The 23,393-nt window shown below is 37.0% G+C and overlaps 1 protein-coding gene across 2 annotated transcripts in view; it reads left to right on the plus strand.

The window, feature by feature from the left end:
- Nucleotides 1-23,393, plus strand: part of MAN1A1 (mannosidase alpha class 1A member 1) — a 168,344-nt gene that overhangs the window by 120,902 nt on the left and 24,049 nt on the right. For both annotated transcript variants that reach the window (XM_007190772.3, XM_057528107.1), the window contains exons 7-8: nt 13,215-13,338; nt 15,357-15,450. In XM_007190772.3, coding sequence (XP_007190834.2) covers nt 13,215-13,338; nt 15,357-15,450 — 218 coding nt within the window. The remainder of the gene's footprint in view (nt 1-13,214; nt 13,339-15,356; nt 15,451-23,393) is intronic.

Below are 23,393 nucleotides of genomic sequence, written 5' to 3' on the forward strand. Positions count from 1 at the left end.
GAGAAAGCCCACGCGCAGCGACGAAGACCCAGCAAAGCCAAAAAAAAAAAAGCTTAATTAAATTTAAAATTTAGGTTAATTTCAAGAAATTATTTGCACCAATGTCTACTCAAACTTGCCAAGTAAAATACATTTTTGAGTTATCAACTCTTTACCCTTTAGAATTAAGCTTTAAACTTCCTATTGGGTTTAACCCATTGGTTCACAGTTGATTGGATCAGCAGCTTTGGAAATCATAATGTCCTTTATAAACGTTACATATTTACTATAGTAAAGTAGTTGGCATAATGATCAAGTTTGAGCCTAAGAAAGAGTTCTGTGATAGTCTTTTGGAAATCATTCTAAAATGGATATTGTTGTGTAAGTCCTCTTTCAGCAGGGGATAATTTACGAGAATAATCTTTAATAATTTGCTATGTATATGGATATTTATAAGTATGTGAATTTTTTAAATGATGATTCATTAAAGACTCATAGTTGATTATTTAGCCACCTTGAAGAAAGGATATACTGTACCTGTCCAGAACAAATTAAGATTTCTTACCTCTGGCTAGGATGGGGAGAGGGGGAGGGGAATCCCTGGGCAGGATTTTCATACTCTTCCTAATTAGTATGTCATCAGTCTGTGCAGCTGTCCCTTACTACTAGAATTTTTTTTTAATTTATTTATTTATTTTTGGCTGCCTTGGGTCTTCGTTGCTGCACACGGGCTTTCTCTAGTTGCGTCAAGTGCGGGCTACTCTTCATTGAGGTGCGCGGGCCTCCCATTGTGGTGGCTTCTCTTGTTGCGGAGCATGGGTTCTAGGAGCGTGGGCTTCAGTAGTTGTGGCATGCGGGCTCAGTAGTTGTGGCGCACGGGCTTAGTTGCTCCGCGGCATGTGGGATCTTCCCAGACTGGGGATTGAACCAAACCCGTGTGCCCTGTATTGGCAGGCAGATTCTTAACCACTGCGCCACTAGGGAAGTCCCTAGGAATATTTTTTGAATTACCGTTTTCTAGGGGACTTGCAAGACATATAAGAGCTTTCTTAAAGTGCTGCATATTTGGTAGCTTTACAGCAATTAAATTGCTTTAAGGAAGTTGGCTGTTAATGGTAGCAATTTGTTACATTTTTAAAACTTGGGAATGCCTTACTTTGTTTCCTTATTACTTGTGATATAATTTCTACCTCCAAGTGAACATTTGGTTAATTTATTTTTATTGAGCAGATATCTCTAAAATTGAAGAGAAAAAAACCAAAACCAGATTTCTTTTGGTTAGCTAAATGTCAGTTGCTTAATGCAAAAGATAAAAATACTTTTCTGGACTAAACTCTTTATATTTTCAAAGCACTTTCATGTGTATTATCCCATTTGATCCTGCTAAAATAGTAGGAGGTGGGTTGCATAGGTGTTACTTTGTTTTAAAGATAAGGAGATGGATGCCTTAGAGAGTTTAAAGGACTTGCCCAAGGTCACACCTAAAAATTCTCTAAATGCATAAATAATCTTTAAAGATTATGCAGCCCATTCTCTGATTTACCTGTAGCCTCTCTGTTGTCTTTTTGGATAAAATGTTCTCCATTATTGTTTAAATGCAACTTTTTTTCTCCTCCATTAATGGGGAAGTATTGATGAAACTATTAAATCTCTACAGGGAAGAAATAAATCAGTAAATTTGCAGTAGGATCAAAAAGAAATACTGAGAGAAATTAACTTTAGAATACTTAAATATTCAACAGCTATAATTAGCTAAGCTATTGAACAGGTGCGCTTAATACAGTTTTTTAAAGTGTTACATGGGGGCTTCCCTGGTGGCGCAGTGGTTGAGAATCTGCCTGCCAATGCAGGGGACACGGGTTCGAGCCCTGGTCTGGGAGGATCCCACATGCTGCGGAGCAGCTGGGCCCGTGAGCCACAATTACTGAGCTTGCGCATGTGGAGCCTGTGCTCCGCAACAAGAGAGGCCGCGATAGTGAGAGGCCCGCGCACCGCGATGAAGAGTGGCCCCCGCTTGCCGCAACTAGAGAAAGCCCTCGCACAGAAACGAAGACCCAACACAGCCATAAATAAATAAATAAATAAATAAAAATTAAAAAAATAAATAAAGAAAGAAAATTATCCTGTATTAAAAAAAAAATAATAAAGTGTTACATGACTTGAGAAGCAAAATACTTATAGTTAAAAATGTAAATTTTATGCTTATTATATACAATAATACTTTGATTTTCACTGTTGAATCTAACTTTTAAAAGAAGAAGTTATTGCCCAGATTTTCAGGATTTTTAAAGCATAATCTTGGGTGAGGGGAGAAGACTTTGTAAATAGGACACAGAACCCCGAACATATATAGGGAAAAAATTGTAAATTTTTACCAAATAAAAATTAATATAGCCGCAAAAAATGGCTAAAATCAAATGACAAACAGCAGCTTGGGAAAAAATTGGCAAAACCCATGATGGATAAAAGGCAAGTTTTCTTAATGTATAAAAATCTCTTTCTAAAAGCATTAGTATGAATATGGATGGTTAATATGGCATGACTATAGTATTTAAAAATTAGAAGAGATCTACCTGTTTATCAATAGAGGATTGGCTTAATGAAATGTGATTATCCATTTTATGGAATATTATTATGCAGCTGTTAAAGATGATTATCCTAGAAAGTGTCTCTGATGAGCTGCTAATTGAGAGAGGTACCTTACAAAAGTAATGGATATAATGTAATGTCTTTTGTTGGAAAGAACAAATCCTTGAGATATTTACCTATATAGATATGTATCTGTATGTTTGTATGCATATGGGTGGAAAACATTGGTTAACTAGGATTTACAGATGAGAGACATTACAAGGGGTTAAGGATTCAATATTCAGCTGTTTCTCAGTTCATCTTTACATTGTTTCATTTATAACAATGTGTATACATTACTTATATAATTTTTTTAATTTATAAAAAGTAATAGAAGTGGGAGAGGCAGTAACACCAATACATAAATGAGACGGTTTCATAAACATGTACTTCTCAGAAAAAGATGCACATTGGCCATTGAACATCAGAAGCTCATAAATAAATACAAATTAAAATAGCATTAGGATGTTATTTTTCACCTAGCAAACTCACCAAGTTTTAAAAATTTGATAAATACCCAGAGTTAGTAGCTAGAATGTTCTCATGGACACTCAGTTTGTGTTTGCACACAAACTCCTTAGAAGGTAATTGAGTGGTGTTTATTAAATTTTAAATACATACTTTATGACCTTGAAATTCCACTTGTAGGATTTTATCCTAGAGACCTACTCATGAATGTGCAACATTGTTTATAATAGCAAAACTTGAGAACAGAGATAAATGATTAAGTCAGGGTACACCCACACACTGAACTACTATGCAGCTATAATGCAGTAGAGCACCAAGGTACTTAACTCTTTCATGAAACACAGTATATGGTAATATGTATAGCATACTTCCATTTCTATTTTTAAAAGTTCTGTCTAGTGACCATGTACTAGGAAATTTCAGAAGAGATTTCAGTAAATTATTGATGGTGTTTACTCTGAAAAATATTAGGATCTAGAGTATGAGAAGAAAAAGATTTCTTCAAACTGAAAATTCCCTCAAATTGAATAAATTGATGTTTATTAAAAAAACTAAAAAAGGAAAATTAAAATGATCAAATTTGACTTTGTCCTTGTAATTATAAATGATAGTTATTATAGCAGAATCTGAAAGAGAGAACTCATGCTTTTCTTTATCATGCCTGCTCCTGTGTCAGTCTTTTGCGTCTTCTTAAGTAGCATCAATACCCACCCAGCTGCTAAAGCCAAAAAAACTAGAAATCATCCTTGATTCCGGTCTTCCCTCATCTCCAAATCCGGTTCTTCCTCCAGACCTAGCCTGAATCCCTCCATGTCTGTCCATCTCCACAATTAGCACCTAGTCCAGGCCATCATCTGCCTCTTGCCTAGATACCTGCCTGCTTGCTTACTTCCAGGTCTTGCTCTCACATAGTGCATTCTTACCACAGTGTCCAGAGTGGACTTTCATAAAGCAAATCAGATTTTATCACCTCCTATTTAAAACCCTAGAGTGAGTTCCCGTTGCACTTAGAATAAATCAAATGCTTGCTCTGGCCTACCAGTCCTGGGTGATCTGCCCCTTTATCAGCTCTCCAGTGTCCCTGTCACTACAGCCACACAGCCAGCCTCTGTTTTCACACTTTTCAGAGTCATGACCCCTTAGGGCACTTGCGGGAACCATTCCCAGGTCCTCACTGACGGTTTCATTTTTATCTTGCTTGGCTCAGCTTGAAACTCTCCTCTTTAACATGATCTTCCCAACAAACCCATCTAAAGAAGCTCCCTGTCAGACTCTGTCACATCAGCCTGTTCTAGTCTCTTCTTAGTGCTTAACATTACATGATAATTGTGCCATTTTTCACATTGGCATCCTACTATTAACTGAAGTAGGTAATCTTAAATTCCAAGAAAGCACATTTTCCTCAAGGACCCAAGAGAGCATTTCCATTTTGAATGGGGGAGGGGGAGAGTAGCCCATAAACATTGTTACTGTTCTTAAATTGGCATTCATGGAGCAAGAAGACACTCATCAGAGCTGTAAGATTTATTTTGTACCAAGACTAGCCCCAATCCATGAAACCCTGGAATCCTCCTACTAGTTCATTGCTTTATTTCACAGCAGCTCATTTCAGACCAGATCTTTCTGGAAAGTCTGGTCTTACCTTAGTCTAGTATAGTTTGTCCTAAGCCTAGCCTCTCCCCTTTCATTCCAGATTCCTCTGTCTCTTAGAGATTCTTCTCATAATATCACCAAACTCTATCCTAAGTGGGTTAAGAACAGCAGTGTTCGGGGCCTAATAATTACATAAAATTCTCTGAGCCAGCAAGTTTGCACTGAACCTTAAATGAAATATAAAGCCCAACCTCCGTTAGCAGAGGGTAAAGAAGGAAGGGTTTTTTTTCTCTTCCTTTTCCTTACAGGTAAAATGAGAGTGGTTATTATTTTCTAATTTCAAAATACTATTTTGATGTTTTCATTTTAGCACTTTATAATGTTTTCTAACAAAGTTACCAAAAGCTACATTTTTGTGTCAGCACTCATTTATCTGATTATTTCCTTAAAGGTAAAATAAGTATGATTGTATGGTCTCAAAGTACTATACTCATGTATTCACTTTGGCATTTTACAGCGCTAACACACATTAAATAAAGATTTTTTTAAAGTTAGTTATGTTTGTCAGTGCTCATATTTTGAATATTCTACTAGGAAATAGGTAGTTTTACTATCAAAGTTCCACCAACCATTTTGCTTAGTATTTTGAAACATTTTTCGAATGTTCATATCAGCATTAGGAGGCTACCAAAAGTTCAGACCATGTAAACTACCCATTTTGATTATTCTCACTTTGTGAAAGCTGTTAGGGGGTTAGTTACATTTTTTTTTAGTATTTTTTCCTATAGTATAAAGAATCTTAATTACTGAAAATATATAAACATGTAAGTTAAAGGTAAACAATTGAAAGTGTCTATACATGTAAAATATCTTAACTATAAGTAGTAAACCTTAGACTACTTTCTGAATTTTATAGAAAAAAAATATGATTTACAGTAATATTAGAAATGGATTGGTTGCTGAAATATATAAAATGCATCAGTCATCAACTTATGGCATTTACTATGTGAATATCTATTTTAAGGGGCGGTGGTGGTAAAAGAAACAATTGTATCTCCACCTTTAGGTCTTATTCTCAGGTTACAGAGATGAATTTCAGCATGTGGAAAGATAAATAACAGAGAAGACATCACAAGGCAGCATATAGCTAATTATACACAGATGATCCTTTAGCACTGACTATATTTTATATAAGGATGTCAGTGAGAGCCAAAACAGAACAGTCGTTGATTTCATCATAGTAGCTCAATGTTCTGTTGAGGACACCTGTCTTTATTGTTGAGTTTTCCTCAACAGTTTATTCTTCCTCTCTATTCTTCATTCTCGATTGTCCTCTTTATTCTTGTGTCATGATTTTTCCTAATCTTTATGTTTTTAAAACTTTCGTTGCCACACTGTTTCATAACACAGTTTTCCACAGTCTCGGAACCATACGTTGTAGGCAGAAGGCAGAAAAATGAGAATGCAATAGCTTGGTGGTAGCTTTATTCTCCAGCATCTGTTCAGAGTAATCCCTGAATCTGTTTGTTCTTCCCACAAGCTATGCACACATTTTTGTTTGCATGATCCTTATGTAAAAGTTCAAAACTAATGCTACCATTTCAAATGATAAGGTGGTTTAACTAACCATCTAGTTTCTTTTGGCTGATTAGATGATAAGAGAAATATCTAAATTTACATAACACAGCTTAAAAGAATGCCCTAGTTATTAGCCCTGATTACATATATATATCATCTATTTTCTTGAACTTTCTTGCTGATTCATCATTGGGAATTTGAATAGCATTTAGCTACATTTTCCCACTACAGATTCCTTGATTTAGCATTTATTTTACTGATCTTGCCTTAAAAACAATTTATTGCCCACCCTGAAGTATAATGATAACTAATTTATTAATCATTTGGGAATGTCTAATGCCCTAGACTTTGGGATTACACAGGTGCATAAAGCAGAATCTGTGTCCCTGAGGATCTTAGAATCTAGTGGAAAGGAGAAATCCTGGCCATTCTGGTTGTGGAAAGAGACTATTGTATACCATTTGGAAAATTAAAAGCCTGGGATCTGTACTGATTTCATTTATCTTGATCTGTAGATGAGCCATAGACCCATAGAATGAAAGGCAGAAAAAGAGATGAATAAACATAGCCAAATCTGACTGTAGTCTTGGATCTTAAGTAATGTTTTGGAATGATGTTATGTGTTAAACTCTTACAATAGTGGAATAATTGTATCTAAAAGGAAGGGAAGTTCTGGCAAACTATTATTAGTGAATTACCATTTGGAAGATGGACTATACTATGCTTCTATTCCCTCCTGAGGTTTATTAGAAAAGTGGATATAGATCCTTGTCTGTAACTTCCACCTCTCCAGTTTTAAAGGACTTAATGTGATTTCAACAAATGGATTTGAGCTGTCCCAGGAGTTCTAGAGGCTACCAAATGTGGTGGGATACAATAGGCCCACTTTGTAAAGAGAAATAACTCTGTAAATAGTGGACATTTATGTCTCCAATACACACTCTGAAATCCATCCTCATTATCAGTTTAGACAATTCAACTAACATCTTCCAGCTGGAATCAACGTAGGCATTTTTATTAAGAAATAAGTTAGCTTTATAAAAGGTCCAGACATACCACTAAATTGTTTACAGTGGGGAAAAAAAACTTAAAAATAAAAAATAAATTAGCTTCAGTGTCCATCAGTAGCGGTATGTTTAAGTAAATTAGAATATATCCATTCAGTCAGATACTATGCACTCAACACTCAACAACAACGATGATGTACATTGATTGACATGGGAAATGTCCATGAAAAATGTAATGCATATTTAAAACAACAGGTAGAATATGATTTTTTTTAAGTGCGATAAAGTAAATGTATGTGCATGCCCACACATCCTAAGGGCACTGAAATGCTTTCTCATCAGTACTGCCTTTTGGTGGTGTTCTCTGACCTAATGATAGGCTATCCCAGTTTGCCCAATAACTGGGCAGAAACTACATTCAACTTATTTTCAGTCTGTTGAAAGTGGTTTGGTTAGCAAGGGGGTCTTACCCAAAGGACAGCTGGAAAACAGAATTTTAGCATCTTTGAACCTTAGGAGCAGGTTAGTTATGGAATTAGAGAGGACTTCTCATCATCTCAGTCTTTGTAGCCCCCAGCCTATCCTCCAATCCAAGATAGTCAAATACAAGGACAGCAGTATTGACTGTGAGAATAAACTAAAATAATAAATATTCAGTTTCGATTCTGTCTAAACTAAATACCTACAATGTGGGACAAGATATGGATAATTTTAAAAAATTATTTGGGCCCTTGCTTAAAAAACTTAAGTATGAAAATTCTTTGGAGATATAAACCACATGCTGCTGTTCAGAAGCAGTAAGTATTGGATTATGAATTAATTCAGTCAAGTGGCTACCCTTTATTAGCCAGCTTTCCCTGATAGGATAGCCCTCAGGAGACTAGTGCTCCCCAGTCAAAATTTCTGTGCATGAGCTACAGTAGAATCTTGACTAGTCTTAGAATGCCAGTCCCTGGAATTGTTAGTCCAAGTCTTAATGAGGTCTTAGGCTACAAACTTGAAAGATTGGCACTGTGCAAGCCTTTGCAGGAAGGAAGCATTTGTAATAAGTGAAGCTGAAATTGCTTAATCTCAAAATCAGTTAGCTTTGGGAATACATTTAAACGAAACAATCATCATGAACTTTCCAATTATTTTTTTCCTAATCTATGCTAAAATCCAAAAGGAATATTATTGGATTATCTTCTCTTTTGAATTAAATATCCCTGTGTGCCCCATCATTTGCAAACATAAGTAAAGCTTTACCATGCTATATAGAATGTGGGAAATTTTTTTCTTCCAAAACTTGTTAACTCCATAGCCCCAAGGAATAAGCTGTATTTTGGACTATGAACTTGAGAGGAGTTTGTTTACTGATCAGCTAATCAGAAATTATTCAGACAAGAATCCTCAAGAAATTTCTTTATTGGCCCATTTCCCATTTCGCAGAGAAGAGCAAGCAGCAAGGAAGAGTAAATTGAAAGTCTATAGCTAATCAAGACTTTAGAACTATTTAATGTTTTGCTTACATATTCATCTGGCAATTTTTTAGAATTGTTTCAGTTCTGTAAATTCTTTATTTGTTGCATTTGATTATATTAAGTAAATAAATGTATTTGTTAATATTCCAAATTGTATCTGGGGAGTAACTATAGCATATAACTTCAGGTACCTAGATTTAAGATTATTTTGAAGGCGTATACCATCAATCCAGAGCAATCCTCCAGCTACTTGATTCATTACAAGCTCTGGCAAAAGAGCAGCTCTCCCACAGGATTCCAACATGCGTAGAATAACATCATTAGTACTGTACTTCCTTCCTCTGGAGCTATTAACCATTCCCAGGAGAGAGAAGGGAAAACACATAACACCCATTGCTTATCAGAGTTATGAGTTCAGTAAATAATTATACCTTCTTGCTTTTGAGTGCAGTAGAATGAGGAAGTATATTACGGCTGCTAATAAACCACATTCAAATTACAGTCTCTAGAGCAACAACACAGTAATCCACATTTTCAAAAGAATCATAGCAACTCAATTTTTTAAAAGACATGTTTCTAATTGCAATTGCCATAATCAGTTATTTTCTGATGTGATGTTTTACTTTCAAAGAATTATTACCTTTGTAGAATAGTGAAGTTTTAAATTAAATTAAAAGTTGAGACACATGTATTAAATAATACTCCAATTTAAAATGGAAGAACTGGAGATTGGAGGAAACCGAAATAAATGAAATTAGAATGATAGCAAAGTTTGAAGTTCTATTCCAGGATTCTTTGAACCAAACACTTGACATCTCCCCAGTCATGTTAATTGCCTTTTTGTGTCCGTATATATTTCCATATGCTGAGTCGTCATTTTGGCTTAAAATGCAGTCATTATAACAATATTGGCAATATTTGGCTTAAAATGCAGTCATTATAACAATATTGGCAATATTTAAATGTTCTTCCCTTTCATGCCTGCCTTATGGAACATACAGTTTCTGAACACAAACTGTTATTTTGTCTTTAAAATATTTTTCTAAAATATTATTAGTGCTTGTAAAATAAAGATAGATAAAGAACATGATTGCCTTTAAAATACTGTGATAGCAGAACTAAAGTTAAAGACATTTAAAATCCCTTATTCTCTCACATTAAATTCATTTTGAGCCAGAGGTCTAGAAAGCTTAGCCTTTGGTATCGTGGGATGCCCAGGGCACCCTGACTCCCAGACCAAGGGAGCAGAATCTTTCTTGACTCATTTCCCTTTATCACAAACTCACCATATTCATGTCAAATGCCCACTGTCCATATATATTATTTTAGAAATTACAGCCATGTAAGGGTGGGGGAGGGATAGGTAGGGAGTTTGGGATTGACGTGTACACACTGCTGTATTTAAAATGGATAACCAACAAGAACCTACTGTATAGCACAGGGAACTCTGCTCAATATTATGTAACAATCTAAATGGGAAAAGAATTTGAAAAACAGTAGATGCATGTATATGTATACCTGAATCACTTTGCTGTACACCTGAAACTAACACAACATTGTTAATCAACTATACTGGGATATAAAATAAAAAGTTAAAAAAATTAAAAAATAAAAATACCAAAAAAAAAGAAATTAGAGCCATATAAATATATAGATTTTTCAGTAGACTCGTAGAATTTAGAGACAAAAAAGACTTAGAAATTGTTCTGTGAGTGACCAACACTTGGTTCTGACTCACTACACATTTGCTGTGCAAGGAGGCAGCCGCTTCCCCGACACACAGGTATTGCAGCTGTGATGGCCCATGGCATGTGCCTCATGCTTTCCAGGCCAATCTCCATGTCTTTGCAGCTTTGCCTAAGAAAAGGCAAATGACCTTATTTAATATCTAGATATAATGATGCCCTATCTGATTTCCTGAAACCCTTCCCTGATTTACATTTAAGAGCCAGTGTAACCATTGATCTTATAATTTTACTGAAACACGTTAATTTTGTAGATTGAAAGAATGGCAACCAAAGCTATACTTTCATATAAACATAGGTATTCGAAACCCAGCTTCCTTTCTGTTCACATGACATATCCTTTGCTAGTGCTTTTAATGTTTTGCTCCCTATATAATTAGTGATACAGTGCTGTTTTCCTTCTGATATGAATGTGTGCAAAGACAAAGAGATTATATATATATATATATATATATATATATATATAAACCTTTTTAAATCTTTTTTTTAACATACTGAAATTTTTTCAGTGTATCTCTGATTTTCTCTTGATTAACCACATTAATAGCAGAGAACAAATGCCTGCATACAAAAGTAATTTGAATTTTATTTAGTACATATACTGCTTAAGTTTCACATCTGAGTGTGCTGCCACAGCCTCTAACACCCTGAACTTGAATAGAACCAGTCCCTGAAGATCTGGAAACTGGGTTGGGCTCCTCGGCATGCCATCCTCTTCCTTCTCCCGGATGAAGTCATCATTCCCTCTTGCCCTGATATTGTGGCTTTTATAGTTTCTCTGGAACATAGAAATTTGGAGTTTTGCTAAATAGGTTAATTGACTTTGGTCAGTGATAGAATGATTGGAATAAAAAAATAACATGTCATGGCAGCAAATTAGTGACCAATTACTGTATGCATTTGCCATATGTTAATAAAATTTGAAAGTACCTGTTCATCCTATTTGGATGATTGGATATTCCTTTTATCTAAGCCAACGATGAAAATAAAAACTGACTCTCAGTCCCAGAAGTTAATAAATGTAAGGCATTTTCTAAAATAAATGAATATGTGGTTTTCAGATCTCTGTCTTTTATTTCTGTTTATTTTTTATTAGGTTTACTATAAATCCGTGTTTGGGAGCAAAATCTAGATTTTACTCCAAAAAGAAACAGGGAGTAAGAGGGTGGCAGCCTACAATGTCAGATACCAGATTGTCATCATGTTTTCCTTTTCATCAGCATCCTCAGCATGCCTGTGGCAGAAGCAGTGACAGAACTGGAAGGGTTTACCCAGGGTTGTGAATGCGTAAAATGAAAAACAAAGGGAATAGGAAACTTAGGGGACACTAAGAGCAGTATGTCAATGGGGCCAACTTAGAAAGAGAGGAAAGTGAGAAATCCACAAGCCTGCAAGGTTTGGCTTCAACTGAACCTTGCAGCCTTCTCTTCTGCCACCTTCCCTTCCCTCCACTCACCAGTCTCAGGAGCTACCTCAGGTTCCTGGCTAGCCCTTCTGCTGTGTGTCTCTCTGTGTCCAGATTCTCCTTCTCTCCATTCTTCCCTCACTACTTGTTATTTACCCTTCAAGAATCTACTCAGGACTCGCCTCGAAGAAGCCTTCTGTGATCCCTTCCATGTTGGATTGCATGTCCTGGCCTTAGGTGCTCAGAACACTTCACACATTTAACTTGGCACTTACTCTATGTGATTGGAATTATTTACGCTTAGGTCTTTCTTTCCCATTACGCTATAAGGTCCTTAAGAGTGATTTATTCATTATAAGGATCCTTGTAACCCCGTGCCCTGCATAGTCCCTGGCAAAGTGTAGGCATGCAGAAAACGTGAGTCTGAATGAAAACCAAAATGTGGGTTTTCAGCTTTCTGGAAGAGAATTTATTGGTCAGGAGAATCATTGACTTTATTCTTTATTGGAATTATCACCTGTGTTTGACATTTTAAGTAGCTCTCCAGAAAGAAACTGTACCCAAGGGTATGACCATGTCTCAAGAGCCACTTTATGTGTATTTGTGTCAGTGTATGTTTAGGACTAACTCTTTTTAAAAAGCATTTCACTAAGATGAGCCACAAGGCAATAATTTTTTAAGCTTATTCCTTTGACCTCTTTCAGATTTGAATTACATAATTTTGTTGAAGTTCTTGAGCGTAGATTAAATAGGTCATGGAATACATGAGTGCCTTAGAAAGTAGGTAAAACTGTGTGAAGGGAAACATAAGAAAGGAAGTCTAGTAAATGGGGAGGAAGTTTAAAGCAGGTTGGAATGAGTATATAACTAATAAATCTTTGAAATATATCTTATATCCAAGAAAAATGTTGTATATAATGTGAATGTCTATAAAAGTCCCCGGACTCTCAGACTGAAATTAATTAAAATGGTGAAAATGTTGAAAGGCTTAATATGGGATATGGAGCATGATGGGGGTGTTTTGGTCTGATTTTGTTTTATATTCTACTTGGAATGGGTGTGTATCTCTTTTTGGCACCTGTACCTTCTAAAATATGTGTTCATCAGCAGCAAGCACATAACAACTTCTTTCTGACTTAAGTCAAAAGTAATTTTCCATTTGAAGATAGGAATCAAAGCCTGAAACCCGTAGCCGAAGAAAGCGACACTGGATATTTTAAAATACACAGAGCGAACTATTAGCTGAGGTGCCATTATTCAAAAGCTGTCTCTCTCACTTCTACTACTTAGAGCTGCAAAACAAAACGGAATCATTCTGACCCATAACTCTTCACTCTCTTCTCTTCTTTAGTGGGATTGGAAGGAATTGGCCCTGGGCCTCAGGAGGCAGCAGTATTTTGGCAGAATTTGGAACTCTGCATTTGGAGTTTATACACTTGAGCTACTTATCAGGAAACCCCATCTTTGCTGATAAGGTGAGATTCTCCAATATACCTTGCACTGCAAAAAAAGTACTTGTAGGAAACAATATCCCTCTCTGGGGAGATTTAGTAATACGGAATGTGGAAAAGGACCACCGATTTTAATGTAGCCCTTTATGAAGTTTTGTTACGTGCAGCATCTCATTTAACCGAACTGTAAACCATTCTTTTCACGGCACCGTTCTAACTCAGTGCAAGAGGGCCTCGCTTACATGTCTGATTCTCTACACCTCAAGCAAGTAACTTTACGTCTCTGAATTTTTTCCCTTATCTAAAACTATAATGTTTTGTGGACTCTGTGAACCATATACATGGAAGACATTTTAAACTCAAAGTGTTTTCCAAATGCAAAGTAGCAATTGAATCAATTTCTCATTTTCAAGAAACACACCCATCACCCCACCACTCTGCCCTTAGCTTTCACCCCACTTGTCAGCTCCCCTTTACAGCAGAATTCTTTGGAAGAGTTGTCTGTGTTTGTTATCTTCTCTTCTTGACTCCCACTCCCTTGAATGCTCTCCTGCTGGGCTTTTCCGCCAGCCACACCAGTGAGGCCTGTGTTGCCAGATCCAATGGTCATTCTCACCTCCCCCTCCCTCTCTCCCTCCCTCTCCCTCCCTCTGCCTCCTTCTCCTTCTCCCTCTTCCTCCCCCTCTCAGCATCAGCACACTTGATCACTTCCTTCTCCCTCTCCTTCTCCCTCTCAGCATTGGCACACTAGATCACTTCCTTCTCCATGGGCATTCTCTGCCCCTGGCTTGCCTCTGTCTTTGCCAGGTGCTCCTTCTCAGTCTCCTCTATTGGATCTTCTTCATCACCCCAACCTCTAAACATTGGAAAACCCCAGGACTCAAACCGGGGCCTCTTCTTTTCACATTCACTCTCTCCATTATTTCATTCAATCTCATGACTTTACATAGTATCTGTAGGCTGTTAACTCCACATTTGTAATTCCAATTCCAACCTGTCCCCTGAACTCCAGGCTCTATAGCTAAGTACCTATTCAGCATTTCCACTGAAAGGTCTATCAGCCAACTCCCACTTAAAATGTCTCAGACTCAGCCCCTACACTGGCTTTTACTCTAGTCTTCATTATCTGGGTAAAGACGCCTCAGTTTACCCAATGGCTCAGACCAGAAATCTTGAGGTCGTCCTGGTTCCTCTCTTTTTGGTAAACCTGAGATCCAATCCATCAAGAAATCCTTTGTATCCCGTTACCTGTGCTGCTGCCCTAGTCCAGGGATCCATCATCTCTTACCTGGACTGTGCAGTAGCCATCTGACTACCACTTCCTCCCTTGCCCCCTCAGTCACACTGATCCTGTAAAAACACAAGTTTTCAATAGCTTTGCGTCACACTCAGTAAGATGAGCCCACATTATGGTCTGTGAGGCCTGCAAGATGTGGGCCCTGGCCACCTCTAGGCTCTCTGACATTCTCCCCTTTGCTTCCTCACCTCCACCCTTGGTGGTCTTGCCAGACCCACCCTTTTCTCAGGGCTTTTTTGTACTTGCTCTTCCTTCTGCCCACGTGCTCTTCCTCCATTGCTCTGCATGACTTACTCCTTCATTCCTTTAAATTTCTGCTGAAACACTCTCCCAGTAGCCTCCCCAGACCACCCTGACTAACAGAGTACACCCTCACCACCTCACATCACTCTGTCCCATTAGTCTTTTGTATTGTTTTCATAGCATTTATTACCACCTGATATATTTATTTGTTTGTTAGCTGTCTCACTCCACTGGATGCAAATTCCAAAATGGTAATGACTTCGTTTATCCACTGATACATCCTAGTTCCTTCTATGGTGTCTGCCATATGGTAGATCAGTGTGACTATATTCACTTACAGTTATTATTTTTGTAAGCTGGTGGCAACTCTCTTTGCTCTAATTCTGCCTCATTTAAATCAACTTTTTTTTTTCTAACATGGAAAAATGGAATCAAGAAAGAGAAGAATGGCACCAAACTTGTTCTTCATATGTTCATAGTAACATTCCATTTTCTATTGTAGGTAATGAATATTCGAACAGTACTGAACAACCTGGAAAAACCACAAGGCCTTTATCCTAACTATCTGAATCCCAATAGTGGACAATGGGCTCAATGTAAGTCAAAAGTTAAGCATTGTTGATACAGATGAACTTATTTGCAAAGCAGAAGTAGAGACACAGACGTAGAGGATGGAAGTATGGATACCAGAGGTGGGGGGTGGATGGTGGTGTGATGAACTGGGAGATTGGGATTGACATATATACACTACTATGTATAAAATAGATAACTAATGAGAACCTACTGTATAGCACAGGGAACTCTACTCAGTGCTCTGTGATGACCTAAATGAGAAGGAAATCCAAAAGAGGGGGTATAGCGACTTCCCTGGTGGTTCAGTGGTAAAGAATCCGCCTTCCAATGCAGGGGACCCAGCTTCGATCTCTGGTAGGGGAACTAAGATCCCGCATGGCGTGGGGCAACTAAGCCCATGCGCCGCAACTACTGAGCTCGTGCGCCTCAACTAGAGAGCCCAAGTGCTGCAAACTACAGAGCCCACGCACTCTGGAGCCCCTGTGCCACAACTAGAGAGAGAAAACCCACATGCCACAACTAGAGAGAAGCCTGCACACCACAACTGGAGAGAAGCCCGCGTGCCACAAGGAAAAATCCCAATGCCTCAACGAAGATCCCATGTGCCGCAACTAAGACGCGACACGGCCAAAAAAATATAAATAATTAATTAAATTTAATTTAAATTAAATGAAAAAGAGATGGGATACACATATATGTATAGCTGATTCACTTTTCTGCACAACAGAAACTAACAACATTGTAAAGCAACTATACTCCAATAATTAATAATAAAAAAAAGTTAAGCATTGTTTTAGCTCTTTATGATACCCAGCACTGTTCTAGTAACAGAGAGAAGGAACACCAAGAAAAGCACAAATCTTGTTGGAGAATCTTTAGAAAAGGGGAAAGGGAGCATGGTTCCTTTAATAAATAGGCTTCTGTCATAAGACAGACTGTAAATGTTACCGGGGAGCTAGATTGTTTATTTTTCATGCATAACTGTGAGCATGATGGTCTGTAAGCACATTTAAAGCTGTTAATCAGAAAGGGAATATCTGGTCAGGGTACTGTGGGGATGCTAGCCTATAATAAACTGGTTATATAGATAAGAAAATTGTTCCTTTGTGCTAATGACTAGCAAGGTTTACCCAGACTGACTAGAGTATTCTATTTTGTAACATTTTCTCTTTCTGTTTGGCTACTGGATGGGAGAGGAGCCTGAGTCTTTAAGGGTTGAGAAATTTTAAGAGCAAACAGGGTACTTTAGTCAATTTTAAGCCAGCAGATAAAGGCTTCCTGCCAGGAGAGGTAACTTTACTGTAGAAGAAAGTATTGTGCTAGAAGCCCTCACTTCAGATCCTTAGGGACTTTGGCCAGGCATATAAAGATTCAGAGTAGCTGAGAGAAATGTTCTCAAGCTGATTTGGAAAAACAGTGGTAGATTAAGCAGCACCTGAGAGCAAATGAAAAATCCTAAGTGAGATGTCTAGCTGTGCCGTGGATGTTAGCAACGTCTTGAAATTTTACTCTAATTTGAGTTTTTTTCTTTATATTTAAATATGATATTCCTAGATGATTATGCCTCACTGTTACTTTAGAAGTATTTTTCTTAAAGAATAATGTAGTAGAAAAAATGTGCTAAAATCTATGTCTGTGTTAGTAATGTCTATGGAAGGCCCTAGCATTGAGACCACAACACCATGGTCAAGGTTGCCACTTAACCTAAGTGTGGTCTGCAGATCACTAGATGTCCCTGAAATCTCTCAGGGGATCTACAAAATCAAAGCTATTTTTATAATAACACTAAGACTTTCTGCCTTTTTTACTGTGCTGACAGTTGCAGTTACATTGCAAAAGCAATGGTGGACAAAACTGCTGAAGCCATAGTGATAGCCATGGCAGAGATACTAGATAGTACTAACACCAGGCATACCTCAGAAACATTGTGGGTTCAGTTCCAGGCCACTGCGATAAATCAAATATCACAATAAAGCTAGTCACACATTCTTTTTTATTTCCCAGTGCATATAAAAGTTATGTTTACCCTATACTGTAGTCCATTAAGTATGCAGTAGTAGTATGTCTAAAAAACACTGTATATACTTTAATGTAAAAATACTTTATTGCTAAAAGATGCTAGCCATCTTCTGAGCCTTCAGTAAGTCATAGTAATATCAAAGGTCACTGATCACATATGACCATAAAAAAATAATAGTAATGAAAAAGAAATATCGTGAAAATTTTCAAACTGTGACACAGAGACACAAAGTGAGCAAATTGTGTTGGGAAAATGATGCTGATAGACTTGCTCAATGCAGGGTTGTCACAAACTTTCAATTTTTATAAAACGAAGTATCTGCAAAGGGCAATAAAATGAGATATACCTGTGGTCATATCCTTCACTGCAGATAACAAATAAAAAGATGCCAGTTTCACTCATGAATGCTCTTAATGAAGCAAAAAATTTACTGATTCTAGTAAATCTCAATCATTGAGTGCACATCATTGTAATATTCTGTATGATTAAATGGAAAGGACGCTTAAGGTGTTTCTGCTGCATGATGAAAAATAGTGGTTGCCTCATAGAAAAGCACTCGTGTGATTGAGTTGCAAGCTGAACTAGCCGCATGTTGTTTCACAAATCACCATTTTTACTTGAAAGAACTACCGAAGACAAACTGGTTATTCAGATGGGTAATTGATAGACGTGGTCGCAAAAATGAGCACGTTGCTTCCAGGAAAACTAACAGTATCTGTGCCAAAGGTAAAACTTGAGCTTCTAAATGAAAATTAGAATTTTGAAAAACTTGCACATTGCCACCATAAGCTTAATGTCTTTCACCAACACTAAAAGACTCTTCTGCTGAGATTGGTGATGATATTAACAAATATGGTTTTTCAATGTTGTATAATCAAATGTATCAACATCTGGAAGATGTGCATAATTCAGTGAACCAATATTTTCCAAATGACCAATGCATGCTGCTATAAAATCATGTGTGAGAAAAAGTGCATTCAAAGTGCAAGATGGCCCAGTGGATTTTAATGTAATAGTACAAAAATTAATCGATGTGGTTTCTAACTCCACATTGCAACTGTCAAAAAACTTTGATCACTTGTCAAGTTTTGTTGTAGTACCAAAGAAAAATTACCCACAATTATCTGAAAAGACTATCAGAATACTCTTTGCTTTCCAACTGTATAAATGTGTGAGGCTGAATTTTCTTCATATGTTTCAGCCAGAACAACATATAGCAGCAGATTGAATGTAGAGCAGATATGAAAATCCAATTGTCTTCTAGTACAGCAAACATTAAAGAGATTTGCAAAAATGTAAAATGGTATCAGTCTTCCCACTAATTATTTTTGTTTTGTAAAATGTAACATATTCTTATGAAAAATCTATATATTAATATAATGGGTATATTATTACTTTAAATAAATTAATAAAATATTTTAAATTCTGTTTTAATTTCCAATATGGTAAATATTGATGGATATTACATAAACAAGTTCTTTAGGGTGCTTATTCGTTTTTGAGAGTGTAAAAGGGTGCTGAGGCTAAAAAGTGTGAGGGCCACTATAGTATTTGGGATAAAATAGAACCTGAGTAGCTTTCTGAGTTCAAGATAACTAGATACGATTCTCTGAAAGGACAAGCGTTTTTAGAGTTCTCCTTCTCACGAAAGATTTCAAAAGTTGAAAAAAAGTCTCTATGATTTACTTTTTTCTTCCTGTGATATAGGATTTAGAAGTCACTATGAAGAGGGACAAAAAGAGTCAGTTGTTCTGGAACATGCCAGCTTCACCTTCTGGGTCACCAATACACTACGTATTTGGCCATGCTTCCTGGTACAAAGGGCCCTTTGTAATTGGATTGTTTATGGGCCAATTCCTGATGGAAAAACAAATAGGGTTCATGAGTCCCCCGTCTCTCTTCCCCCACCCCCATCCTGTGTTCCAGCCACAAGGAAGACACACTTTTTTTTATTCTTTAATCAAGGTCTGCTTGGCCATATCCAGGTCTTGGCTTGTGCTGTTTCCTCAGCCCTTTTACTGCACTTCTAACTCTACCAAGAACCAGCTCAATCTCCATTTCTTCTAGGTGGCTTTCTTGAAGACACTGGTTGGAAATTGTTAGCACCCACTCCTCCTCTGCCCGCCCCCTTCTTCCTCTTCTGTCCCAACACTTTGTGTACGTTCCTATCACAGTCTTTTCCTAATGATTCATATACATACCCATCTTCCTATGGATCCAAAACTTTTGAGGACAGTGACTTCGCCATATTTGTTAACTCAGCACATAGTATCTTCCAGCTAGTAGGAGCTTACTTGAATTTTGTGAATACTCATGCAGTCCGTATCCAATCTGACTTTTTCTGCCTCTGCTTTTAATAATGGTTCTGTTTTTCCTCTCTGAACAATTTGTCTCCTGCTCCTCAATTGTGGCTGAGAGGCAACATCCGGTCCTGGTCAATGATAATATCTCTTGACTGTTGAGGCCAAATATGGGGCTCCATGTCTTATAAACAGAACAATTATCACCCTTCTTCAGTTAACATAGCAACGTTATGTGTGTGTGTGTGTATCTATAAAATATGGTGGTACTAGTATCATTGGGGGATTGCTTTGAGGAGAGAAGTTCAGATTCAGATGAAGTCTATAAAATTAAAAAGTGAAGATGCTGAGTATTTAATCCTTTTTGTCTTGATTCTTTTGATATTTTTTTTCTCTTTTTAAGTATTAGGAATCCTTTTATGTGACCTAATCCTACTGAAAAGAAAAGAATACATTACCCCTTTTATAGAAAAGAAAAGAATACATTACCCCTTTTATAAAAGAACATAATATTTGAGTAGCTATTATACACATTATGTTTAGAGCATTTGGGAATAAGAATACCACATATGTTCTTTCTAGAAGTAGACAGTCCTTTCCTGCTGATAAAATCAGGCATGTTCTCTCTTACAGCCACTGAGATATTTACACAGGACTTTGTTGCCAACACAAATAGTCATCCAGACATGGGAGAAGCTTAGTGAGTGATATGCTAAATTATCAAAAAGACCTTTTCTTGTTTCTCCTTTATGTTCTTTGGTGTTCCTTTATTTTGATTCTTTCCAAATATAAAAATTTTATAGGTAGGAAAATAGAAAATTAACCAGCACTTAGCAACATTAATTAAAACAAATATGTAAACCCTTTTCCTTTTTTAAAAAATCACCAAATGCCCGAGCTTGCTTCTTCCTTCATTATAGAATCATAACCCAAGGGAGAAGAAAATGAAGCTGCTTCTGGCTGTTAGTTTTCAACTCTCATTGCTTTAACTCTAAAGGACATGTCTGGAGCATGGCCATCATTTCCTATTACTTATTTAGTCCCCGTTATTTTGACAGTAACTGGACGTGATTTGCTTTACCACACATCTCTTGCATTTGTCTCCTGCAGTCATGTTTGTAACAACAGGGCTTATTATCGATGGGATAGTACTTAGTCTATTTAGTTTGTAAATGTCAGAGGTTTCTGTGGCCATTTATTTAGGAAATTGTAAAGGTCACTTCAAACTGCTCTTTTAAGGATCAGCCTTACAATTATAAAAATACTAATTTTACATTAAAATTAAAACTGTAATTCTGGACTTCCTGCAAAAGAAAATCACATATTTACTTAAAAATATAGCCCTTCTGGGCTTCATAGGTGTAGTCCTTAATAAGACTGACTTAAAAGAATTTTGCTTTGTTCATCAGTTTTTTACTGAGTACCTACTATGTGCAAGATGCTTTTTAGGAGCTGATGTGGACTGGGAAACATCATAGGTCTGGTCCCTGCCCTCCTGGATCATAATCTTATGAAGGAGACAAAAAAAATTTCACCATCTTATGAAAGTGCAGGTGAGGTGTGGTACACGCGTGCGATCAGAAAGTGTATAATGAGAGAACTTAGTGGGCATCAGATATGAAATATGAGTCAGGATTACTAAATGAAGGGGTAAGGAATCAGGGAGCGCGCTTCAGACAGAGAGAACAATGCCTTTAGAATCCCTGAGGTGGGAAGGAGCCTGATGGTTTTGAGAAACCAAAAGAGGGACCATATAGCAAGAGGGCAGAGAGCAAATAGAGCAGAACTGATAATATAGAGAAGATTGAGGTCATACAGGGCCTCCCAGGTCTCCAGAGACCCAGGCTTTGAGTCTCCATCATTGAAGCCTTCAAGTAAGGGCTGATCTGATTCCCATGTTAAAAGGGTTGCTCTGGCATTCATTAATGTGGGAAATAGATTGGAGTGGCACTGCCATCAGAACTTCGTGTGATGATGGAAATGTTCTGTATCTTCCCTCTTCAGTGCAGTAGCCACAGGCCACATGTATGAGCACTAGTGTGGCTGAGGAACTGATTTTTTTTTTAATTTTAATAAGTTTAAATAGCAAGATGCTATCACAGTGCAGGAGACCAGATAATTTGCCATTGCAGACTCAGGCAGGGCACAGTGGTAGCTTGGGCCAGAATCACATTAGTGAGGACAGGAAGGAGTAGATGCACTTAAGAGATACATTGGCGGTAAAATGAGTAGAGTTCAGTAACTCATTGAATATGGGAGTGAAGGAGAGAAGAGGTAAAGAATGACTATTTGATGTCTGACTTGTGCAGACTTGGCAGGATAATGGCGCCACTGGTGAGATAGGGACCAAGGCTAAGATAAGGTTGAGGAGGAAAAGATAATGCATTCACTTTTAACCTGTGTTCAATTTTAGGTCCCCATGTCCAAGTGGAGTTGTTGGGTGGGACTCAGGAGAAAATTGTCTTGATAGTACTATAAAAACCAATTTACTTTTGTGTAACTAAATCAACTAATAAAGGTTTTATTTTTTTAATAGATACATAAAGTTAGTTTCGAGTTATGAAACTTCAAATGCAAATTTCCCAAATAAGACTACCTTATTAACGCACAAATTCTCTATGAATTCTAGGAATGATATTTCAAAGAGAGTATGTCTCTGTTTTTGTAGGTAAATATGCTTGAAAAGTAAACAGTATTGATTCAAGCAGTAGGCAAAAGAATATGTACATTTAGTGTTATATGTTAGGGAGCAAGTGATTCCAAGTTTGAGACCCTGTGTGGGCTGAAGAGTTAGCTGGCACCTACCAATGTTATAATCTCATTTAGCCCCTCTAAACCTCAGTTTTCTCACTTTTAATGAGGATTACCTACCTATAAGTCAAAGACTGTTTGTATAGCAGTAATATAAATATGTAGTGGATCTGGCATAATAAATGACAGAGGAGGGGGACTGTAGGAATGGAGTATATTGATTCCTCTCTATCTGCAGGGGATTGGTTCCAGGACCCCAGGGATACCAAAATTCATGTATGCTCAAGTCCCTTATGTAAAATGGCCTAGTATTTGCATATAACCTATGCATATCCTCCAGATACTTTAAATCATCTCTAGATTATTTATAATACCTAATACAGTGTAAATGCTCTGTAAATACAATGTAAATGCCATGTAAATAGAATTTGGCTGTGCATGGCAAGTTGAATTTTTGCTTTTTGGAACTTCCTTGAATTTTTTTATCATATTTTCAATCCACAGTTGATTGAATCTACTGATGGGGAACCTACAGATATGGAGGGGTGACTGTATTAAAAAGAAAAACTTCTCCTGCCCTGTCTTCTTTCTTACCTCTCTCAAAGGATTTTGACCCTTCAGATTGATAACACTACAAAACCTATCAAATAATAAAAATTATAATACAAGAAGCTGAGGAGCTTCTGGTTATATTGCAAGCCAGTTTTTTTTTTTTTAAAGATTTGATGATACTCATAGCTTTGACATAGTTTATTATTGAGAGATAAAGCAATTAAAAATATATTTGAATATATATGGTAAAACATTTTAATTTGGTATTTTTACTAAAGAAACAGTAAAAATAGAATTAGGGTTGATTATATATTTTTTATCTCCATGTTTACAATACTACATT

The sequence above is a fragment of the Balaenoptera acutorostrata genome, chromosome 14 (genome assembly GCF_949987535.1).
Source record: "Balaenoptera acutorostrata chromosome 14, mBalAcu1.1, whole genome shotgun sequence".
NCBI classification, from domain to species: Eukaryota; Metazoa; Chordata; class Mammalia; order Artiodactyla; family Balaenopteridae; genus Balaenoptera; species Balaenoptera acutorostrata.